This window comes from Pygoscelis adeliae, unplaced genomic scaffold, assembly GCF_000699105.1.
Source record: "Pygoscelis adeliae isolate BGI_AS28 unplaced genomic scaffold, ASM69910v1 Scaffold314, whole genome shotgun sequence".
Lineage (NCBI taxonomy): Eukaryota > Metazoa > Chordata > Aves > Sphenisciformes > Spheniscidae > Pygoscelis > Pygoscelis adeliae.
In genome coordinates, this window is record NW_008824668.1 from 2,246,917 (window position 1) to 2,256,881 (window position 9,965).

Below are 9,965 nucleotides of genomic sequence, written 5' to 3' on the forward strand. Positions count from 1 at the left end.
TGCGACGGCGGTCCGGCGGGCCTTGGGAGGCCCTGCGCGGCTTTGGGGGGTTCCCCGCGGGGGGGGAGACGACGACATTCCCGTTGTGAGACCTGGGAGCCGAGGGAGGGAGGGAGGTTAGACCTGAAAGGGAGGCTGAATTTAAAAGGGAGCCCTGCACGTAGCGTACCACCAGGTGCTCGCGATAAACAAACTTGGTTGGGTTCTTTTTATTTTCTCAGCCGCCGTTGCTCAGTGTTCAACAGGTAGGGGGTTAAGATGGTCTCCAAACAGGTACCTGTCAGGTGAACGGAGCAGATCATCTCTCTCTGTCCAGAAGCCAGTGGTGGCTTTCCCGATCTAGGCTGTGTGCGCTGCCAGAAGGTGTGTGCTTGGAAAATGAGATAACTGTACGAGACGGTTGCATAAAATCCCCGCGGAAGCAAGTGCTCCAGTTCTAAACCATGAATCAACTTGATGAGGTCACCGCTATGTACCTTGGCCGCACTGGTCTTCGTGTGGTTAACCTGACGCTAATGCCACAGTCCTGTTTTTGCGAGGACTTTACAGAAGACTGGCAAATACGCATTGAAAGTGCACTTCGCTTTCTTTTTGTTAATCTTTGAAAACAACCCGAGACTGAAATGTATTATGCTATAATTGCAGGATTAGCTTGGAGATCACAACTAGCAACAACTGGTTTGCTGGCAGGAGCAGGCACTCAGCTTTTCTGGAAGTATTTGCTGCATGAACAGCTGGTTCCCCAGTCAACAGGCAAAATCATTTAGTAGTCTGATTTCATTGACTTAGTCTTTAAAAAAAAAAAAACAAACCCTGAAACCCAGAAAGTTTTTTTCATATTAAGCTGTAGGCGTGTCTGAGGGGTTAACACCTTTTACACATGCTGTTTGCCATGATGTAATGACTAGCTATTACATGACTGCTTTGTAATAACTATAAACTTACTGAGGACACCTTCTGGGATGCACTGAATTTTTACCCTAAGTTATAAGAGTTCATTAATAAAAAGTCATTAATGATAGGCATAACCTCCTCCTAAATGAAAGTCATAGTTGCTATTAGCTCACCTGGAGGGAAACTACTTAACTTTTATCATGTTGAAAGTAATAGTAAGGAGAGGAGTGATGTATCGCTTACTGGAGGGAGGCAGTGAAATTTTATTAATAGGTGTCACTGTTCATGTGCAAAATCTCTTTAGGTAAAGGAGAAAGTGAAATATCTTCATGATAATTTGAGAACTTAACGTGTGCAGAATAACAGCATTTGGCTGGCTGAACTTTGTCATTACTGGAGAAAGTATGAATTCTGTTTCTGATTCTGTCATGGATTCCTGTGAGCATGTAGGCATTAACGTCTTCAGTTATTCTGAGTTCATAAAGGCAGTGGTCCCGATGAAGTGGTAGAGTGGTAGCCAGGATACTTGGATTTTCTTGACCCTTCTAGTAGAGAGGTATGAAGCCTGGCTGATGTAGCCACAGTACAGCGTGGGGTGGTTTTGGGTTTTTTTTTTGTGTGTGTGTGTGTGTTTTGATGGGGTTTGGGGTTTTATTTGTTTATTGTGGACGCAGTTATACTGGCAAAACTGCACTGTGTTGGCAATGGTTTGTTGCTGGTGGAGGGTGTGATGGTTCCTGTTGCACCAGTACAAACAGCAGCATTACCATTATACTTGCATATGCGCTAGAGGTGCCTTAAAGGGGTTCTAGCATTTAAATTTCCTCAGTTCCGTGGTGTAAATGAGCGTTGTGGCTAGCGAAATACTTTATGTGTAAGTACAGCCAAAGTTCTTTTTTCTCTTTCATGCTGTATATAAGATCTGATGCCTTCATTTATCCGTCACGGTCCAACCATTCCAAGACGAACTGATATCTGTCCTCCTGACTCAACTTCTTCTGCATATGCTTCTGGTGGAGATGGAATTGTTTCCAGAAACCAGAGTTTCCTTCGAACTCCGGTGCAGAGGCCACCTCATGAAATAATGAGACGTGAAAGCAACAGACTGTCTGCGCCTTCCTATCTTGCAAGAAGTTTAGCTGATGTCCCTAGAGAATATGGCTCTTCCTCCCAGTCCTTTTTAACAGAAGCTAATTCTGTTTTGGAAAACGGAGATGCTGGTGCCCGTTGTTATTATTACGATCATTTTTATGATGCCCAGAGGAGACGTCAGTTAAATGATCGCGTACATGAGGACTACAGGTATTACGAACACAACAACGATCTTTTCCAGAGGATGTCACAGAATCATGGGAGGCACACTTCAGGTAAATATTGATTAATTGCTGTTTTTTTAAAATGTGTTTTTGATAAGACCTTGGGTGCAGAGATAATATCTGGATGATCAGGAGCGTGTGTTTAAGAGTTACGCTGTGTGGGACAGAGCTTCTTTTTAATGACATTTCTGTGATCTGAGTACACTGCGTGTTCACATTTCTTAGAGTTGAGAGTTTGATTGCATATATCCAGAAAGGAAAAAATATACTTAAACCACGATTTATTTATTAAATAAATGGGGTAAGGTTGAGCAAGTTTTTTTTTTAATGCCAAGCATATGCAACTCCTCCTGACAAAGTTGATTCAGTTGCTAACTAGCAAGGAATTTTACTCATTAGGGGACATCTACTATTTTTGTGATGTCGAGAATAACCAACAGCTCTAAATTATAGCATTGCAGTTTTGTTTTATTATATTTTAACTATCGTTGTGTTATTATTTAATTTTGTATTAATTTGACCTCAATAATTAAAATAATTTATTATAAATAGTCAAAGGGAGGAATGACTGCTTTGTGTAATTAGCACACTGACCTATAGTCAGTGCTGAAATTGACTTCCTAGTCCTTGATTATTTTTTTTTCTTTTAGCTTGTAATATCCTTTGTAAACATGCCTGTTTCCCCCTCAAATTCGCTGGAACTTGTCTTTGTTTTCTAACGGAAGAACAGCGTAAGAAAGAAGAATCCATTAAATACTACTTTTTGAAATATTTGATTATATCTGTGATGACACTGAAGAATAATTCTTTGGTGCAGTGTGCTGTTGCGAATCTATTGGTGGAATAAAAAGTCTGGGATTACAATATTGCCCATAGAAAGGTGACCTTAAAAGTAGTAGATTTGGCTGTATATACTATGGAAACTATGTTCAAAGAGGAGTTTGAAACAAACATTTCAAACCTGTAAGTAATGTACCTTCAATATGAAATACGTTGTTAGTTCGTCATTACTTGTAATCTGTAAACAAAATAGTAAATAGTCTCTAGTAAAATAGATCTTCTATCTGGAAAAATACAGCTGCTAGGAAGAACGTCAGCATTTAAGGCTGCTGATGTTGTGTATGAAATTATAACCTGACAATGCTTTGTGGGTTTTTTTACTACAAAAACACTTCAATGAAAAGTGACAGAAGAGTAGTGTGACAGCTAGTGTTACTGCTGCCAGCCAGTAAATTCTGAAATACTAAGGTTTAAGACTTGCTACTTTATCTTTGTTTATTTTGCTGAATGCTAATACATCTGATCTACCTAGATTTTGCATGGAAGCCTTCCATCTGTCGGTTGTTGTTCAGCCGGCAGTCATGAAACATTTACCTGGTCCAGATAACAAGCACCTGTCAGCGTGTGCTGGGATGTTGTAGGGAGGAGAGGCAGGAGGGGAGGATTTCATGAACCAATCCATCAACTTCACATTCAGAATTACTACAGTAACTGTGCATGCTGAGGAAGACTGCAAAAAATGGTACTGCTGCTGTGTAGACTTGAAACAATGTTAAGTGGAAATGGAGCTCTAGCTATTACTTGGAAAGCAGAGTTCAATCTAGCAAATTTTTAAAACGAGCTGGAAGTAGGGCCTTACAGCCATATTTGTAGCAACATGGATTTCTTTCTAAAAAGACTTTTTCCCCCGTTAGTCTACATGGTCCCTTAGCCACTGGAAATCATAAAGCAGCTGCTGATATTTGGTTGGTCTTCATCATTCACTCATATTTTTACGTTTAATAGTCTGAACAAATTCTACACATGTTTTGTAACGGGCGAGTGTTCAGTCTTTGGTATTTGTAGGGAGAGACAAAAAAAGGTGAGCCCTTTTGTCTGCCAAAGTGCTTCCCTTTTCCTCTGTTTATGTTTTTTTTTCTTTCCTCTCCACCTGGAATATGAACTCTTAAATTCCTCTTTCGGTTTCACTGCAGTAAGAATATTGACCTGTGTCCTTAACTTCTGTACATCTTTTCAAGAACTGCTGTTACTTTTTATCAGTAAAAGAATTATGTGGCCAAAAATAAGAAAACCTTGGATTTTCTAACTTCTTTCATCTCACCATTAAGCTTCTTTTTATTTGAGCCATCCGTTGTCTTCAAACCTTCAGTGTTTTCCTTGAGCTACACTGATCTTTCTGTAATTTCTAGTTCCTTTTTTTCCCACATTTCCAGAATACTGAGGCAGGCCTTTTACTTTCATTGTCTTTGTCTAAATTACTTTTTCCTTACACATCTCCATCGTTGTTTCTAAATGTTTCACCTAGTCAAAATTCTTCATCGAGATAATTGGTGCCAAATTGCCTAATACCTACAGTTTCGACGTATAAGTCTGTTTATTAGCTAGAATCAGTAAATGCTGCCTTCTACTCTTTTCCTCCTCTCCCACCCTCCCTCAGAAGGTCCCCTCAGTTGGTTCTGTTACGGTTTGGACTGACTGCTACAGAAACGTTGCCTGATGAACACAAGGTATACTTGCTGTTGCTGGGTGATGTTTCATTCAGTGTTGGTTACAACTGAGATGACTTTTGAGAAGCAGTGGTCTGGAAGTGAAGAGGTGCATGTGAATTTCAGCTTTCACTCAAAATAAAGATTATCCTCTTTATAATTTGGAGATAAGTTGAAAACATGTTTTTATTGAGATCTTCATACTCAAAGTACTCAGCAAAGTATTTAAGACAGTCCCATGATTTTTCAACAGTTGATGTTGACAGCATTGATACGTACTTTCATAGGCATTTCTCCCTGAAGTCATGTTTTCTGTCTCAGTATGATTCAATTCTACCATGTCCTCCTTTTCTTATTTTCATTAGATTTGTTTTTAATTAGCAATCTAGTGCTGCTGGTTTTCCTGAAAAATGTCTTCAGTTGAGATATTTCCTAGTTCTGTATGTTTAGCTACCTCTGTGGCATTTCTTGAATTTTTTTTTTCGTGTCCATTTCAAACTTAATTCTAAGAGACTTTACCTGTCTTTCCTCGACATCTCTTTCCTCTCTTCTAGGTTAAAGGTTTGGGGAGGTCTGTGGTTGAAGTTATATCTACAGTATAGATTGGAACTAACTTGTAACCAAGACCTCAGAGTTATTTGTACCTGTTTGAGCGGTAAGCTAAAAAATTCTTCTGTGTATGTGAAAATTGCTGAGATTAAAATCACAGTGTAAAGGGACTTTCTGATGGTGGATTGTGAACAGTTGACTGTGATGTCAGAGGAGAAAAACGATTAATCCTGTGAACAGAGAAGCCAGTGTGCTTTAGTGAAAGTAGGTTCATCTGGTGTTAAATTGTACCCCTTAAAAATTGCAAACTGGTATTTGTGTTTAATATAAGAGCAAAATAAAGAAATACAAATTATTAAATGAAACCTATTTAGAGCTAAAGTAGCAGAGCTTTTCTTTTTAGGTGTGTACACGTCACTCGTTTTTAAACAAATGGCAATTCCTGCCCTTTTCTTCTTTTGTGCTGATTTTGCAGTAATTTCTTTGCAGCATACTTTTTGAAGCTTTCAAAGTACTTCCTGTCTTTTCCTATTTGTGAATTTATGCTTACTTGGAACGCCCCGTTCCCTCTGACAAACGAGGAACTTGTGCTCAGGAAGTACCTTCAGATGCTTTGGAATGGGTTAGGAAGGCCTAGAACCCGCAGACCTATCTAAGCAGGATAGTTATTGGAACTTCTTTTTGCTATTTTATTATTACTTGCTTCCTTAAAATTAAACAGTTCGTTCATCTTCTCTTCCTGTTCTTCATCCTGGTTTGATGAAGGGAAGGGAGAGGATTTTGGCATCCTGAAAAAAGTCTCTCAAGACAATTGACCTAATTAAAGACAAAAATGAAGGCCTTTTGTTTGGCTGGATTTGTTCTTCAACACTTTGAAATTTGGTTGAAGCTGGTTGTGAGGAGTTCGTAGGCTCTGAAACTTCTCTGCCTACGTTCAGCACTGTATCTAATACACAAAGTGAGACTTTCTCTTCAGTGTTTTTGCTCTTTTCCCTTTATGCTGGGCTGTTCTGGTGAGAGGATTTTTCTCCTATGCTTTCTACCAGGCAGGCTGAAGAAGTGCCCTCTGCTGACCTGGAAACCTTTCTGCCTAAGAACCTGGACTTCTTTCCAGGCAGAGTGCCTTTACAATAAAACCCCTTCATTGGGCTGTGAAAGCATTAATGCATATCACTTCTGGTTTTCTTTGTTCCATCCTAATGGAACAAACCAGACAGAACTTCCTTGATTGAAGAAGATACTACATGTTTTTCACATTTGTGACATTAGCTTAAGATACGTTTTTAAGAGAAGAATATTAAATGAAGGGACTCTTTGCGCTGATATAATGCACTGCAATGTGGTGCTCAAAGTTAAAGTTTGGGTTCTGGTATTAGGACACCCTGTTGTTGAAGATGTTGAGAATAAGACTGAATATAGGGCCTGGCCTTACTTAAAACTGAGTATTTTAAATCTTGTTAATACTAGTAATAAGTGGTTGCTGTTCCTTTGCACTTTCTTTTTTCGAAGTGTTGAGAACATAGACAGTGATACTCCTAAGCGAGCAAACTGCATTGAACAGGATTTTCTTTTGCTTTGGAACAGCATATAACGCCTCTTGGCCTGGCTGGCAGTTAATTCGAGACCTTAAACTGAAGATACTATATTGTACAAGAGAAGGGAAAAGCAAAGCCACAAATAGCGTTCAATACTGATGTTCCTTAAAAGCAACAGCCAAACCAAAAAATACCCCAAACATATACCATTAGGAAACAGAATTAACAAATGAGGCTAGAGGAGTTCCAAAGAGGCAACCTGAAAAGGATTTACAATTGCATAAATTTAAATTCATTGTTGACCATTCTTGAGATTTGATAGTGCCACTGAGGGGAGTTTATAACGAACAGTGCTCATACTTAAGCAGAGGAAAGGAGACATTTAACGTTTGGAAAAAGCAGATAATTTAAACAACTCTATTCCTTGGGAAAGCAGGAAGAATGAGAATTCTGTCTTGTCATAGATAAAACAGTACGTGAGCAAGAAAATCCAGAGTAGTTACAGTGAAGTGGTTCGACTGGTCTGGTTTTGCTTATCCTATGGTAGAGATCATATCCTGCATCAAGAGGAAATCACAGGTTTTACGCTAGATGTTCTGATAAAAATGGTTCAAGTTGTAAGTTTGGGGGTTTTTCTGTAGCTATTTTGCCTCGCGCTATGTGAGTCTGGTACCAGCCCATGACTCAGGGAATGTCCTTGGTGTGTGCGGTAAAATCAGATGTGAAGCTTTGGGCTGCCATGCAAACGCTGTAGGGCTAAGACCTTACCTGAAATTTAAACACAGAAGAGTATCATACTTGGGCAATATGACACAGAAAAGGTAGTGTTCACAGGAGATGGTTTTAGGCTGCCTTGTAACTTTCTTCTTTGGTTTATACTTTGGAAAAGATCACATATGAATTTACTTTTTGAACTCTTGCTCACTCTTATTATTGATACTTACAGGTGTATATATATGAAAGTCAATTTTCATCTTCTCTTACTGTTCAAAATCGTAGCAGGAGCTATTTCTCTTACGTGTGTATCCGCTCTCCCTTGAAGGAAGCATCTGCTGAGTTTTATAAGGAAAACCAATACACGAGTCCTCTTGATCTCTAGTAACTCCAGTTATATAAACAAATGTCTAAATTGTGCTAATTGCCAGTTCGAATGCCATAGGGGGTTGATGGTTGTAAGACGCTCTGAATGTTACCTGACACCTTAAAACTTCCAGCACACAGAATATTCTGATATGATCTGTGATTTTAAGGGGGAAAATGCACGTTAAGACTAGACATGATAGTCTACAACCTGAAGTGTTTGCAACCGTCTGTTTATAAATCTGGCCTTTGATTTCATAATTAGAGCTTGCTGGTTGTAGAGGCTTGAATACTGTTCAAAACTGGTGACTGCTTCAGCTATGTAAGTTTACCTTAATGGTATGGCTCTGCTGCTTCATATATGAAATCAAAATGCCAGAAGGAATGTATAATGTATTTGTGGTCTGGTATTATTTTTGTTCTTTACCTCTTGGAAATTAAAAAAAACCAAGCTGGCATCAGGAGAAACCATGTAGCTAGAATTAAATGATTGTGCAAACACAGAACTGCCAGCGTTGCCTTTCCATTGGGTGCAGCGTTGCTTTTTAGCCTGCTTTCCATGCGATTTCTCTATGTAATCAGATTTTGGTTTTCCTTTCTACCTGAGTCCATCTCCCAGTCTTCTCTGGCTTTTGCATGAAGAGACGTAGGCATTGCGTCAAGAGAACTCCTGGTGCAGAGGATGGCTTGTGCAACTTCCAAATGTTAGAAAGAATTAACCTTTACCCCAAGGAATAAATATATATGTATTTGCTGCTAGAATTTAAGTAGGAAGAATTGTAACAAAAATACAGACATGTCCTGTTTTAACAGTAAACAGAAAATATTTTTCTGTTTATGCCTTTGTGAAAGTTCTTTTCCCCCAGTCAAGTTTGTGCGTTCAGCTCTTCTGGTAGCGGTGGTTTAATAGTCGCTGTTTATACGTACATGAAATTACAACACAGGGGTCCGGTTAATTGGAGAAAATACTGAATTTGTTTATCCAAAGTGCAGTATTTTCAAGAAGCTTACATGTTTGTGTTTTGTCATTGGAATGAAAACAAAACCAGTGACATAACTGTAGCTAGGGTCTGAAATAGTTTCCCTGCCCCAGTACTGCTAAAGGTCAGGAAGCCTCTAGGATATTTCTTCTCACTGGAAGTAAAGGTCTAGGTTGCTTAACCCTAATGAGAGATGGGAGCTATCACGTGGACACAGCCGTCAACTTCCCTTTATAAAGCTAACAAATAGGTAAGTACTATAACAAGAGGAAATACTTTAAGGCCAAATAGTTCAGAACGTGATAAGGCTAGAAGAAGATTTGTAGATGAGCACAAATGTTTTAAAGAACAGTACTCGGGGAAGTTTGTGAGATTTTTTTAATTTATTTTTTATTTATTCAGTTGCTTTGGAGCCTTCCCATTACTTCATTGTTGATGACTGCTATCTTGTATTAGAATGAGAGCCCGTCCAGTTTTCAGTCTATGTCATTTTATAGGTAAACTAATGCTTAAAATAGATGACATCCCTTGGCTAGCATGCTATATTGTGTATGTATGGTTGAAAAGGACTTTTGCCTTTGTTGGCAAAGAAGAGTATGAAATTGCCTGAGAAATACAACAATTTTGCTGCTACTTCAGTATTACTGTTGTCTGAGCTAATGACCGCACATGAAACATCTTTTTAATAGTATGCTTTAGATGAGATAGACTCTGCCTTTCCCTTCCACTCTCTCAAAAAAGAACCACACAAAAATGTTATTTCTGAAAAACAGAAGGAAAGGGGCGTATTCCTCAGTAAACGTGGTGCTTGTGATGGAGTCACTTTCTAACTTCTAAGAAAGTGGAAAAAGTGGCTCCCATACCCCTTCTTCTGGCTCTGGGAAATAGTAACACACAAACTCTGATGAATACTGTGATTGAAGAGATGCATTTGATTGTGGGATGAAAAGATAACTGGAATTTCTTTAAAGCCAGAGACTGTTTAACTGTAGAACTGTGGGTAACTGAAGGTAACTACTTAAAAGGATTTAAAAAAAGAGAGTTGCATTTGGGCCAGCACGTCCAGTAGGTAGTAGGCTTCCAAGGAACGGAAAGAGACCTGCAAAATTCTTGATAACGTCATTT

The 9,965-nt window shown here is 39.0% G+C and overlaps 1 protein-coding gene across 1 annotated transcript in view; it reads left to right on the top strand.

Annotated features, from left to right (window-relative positions):
• Positions 1-1,819: 1,819 nt before the first annotated feature.
• The window catches only part of SAV1 (salvador family WW domain containing protein 1), a 19,431-nt gene continuing 11,285 nt past the window's right edge, over positions 1,820-9,965 (top strand). The window contains exon 1 of the mRNA XM_009322930.1: positions 1,820-2,261. Coding sequence (XP_009321205.1) covers positions 1,820-2,261 — 442 coding nt within the window. The remainder of the gene's footprint in view (positions 2,262-9,965) is intronic.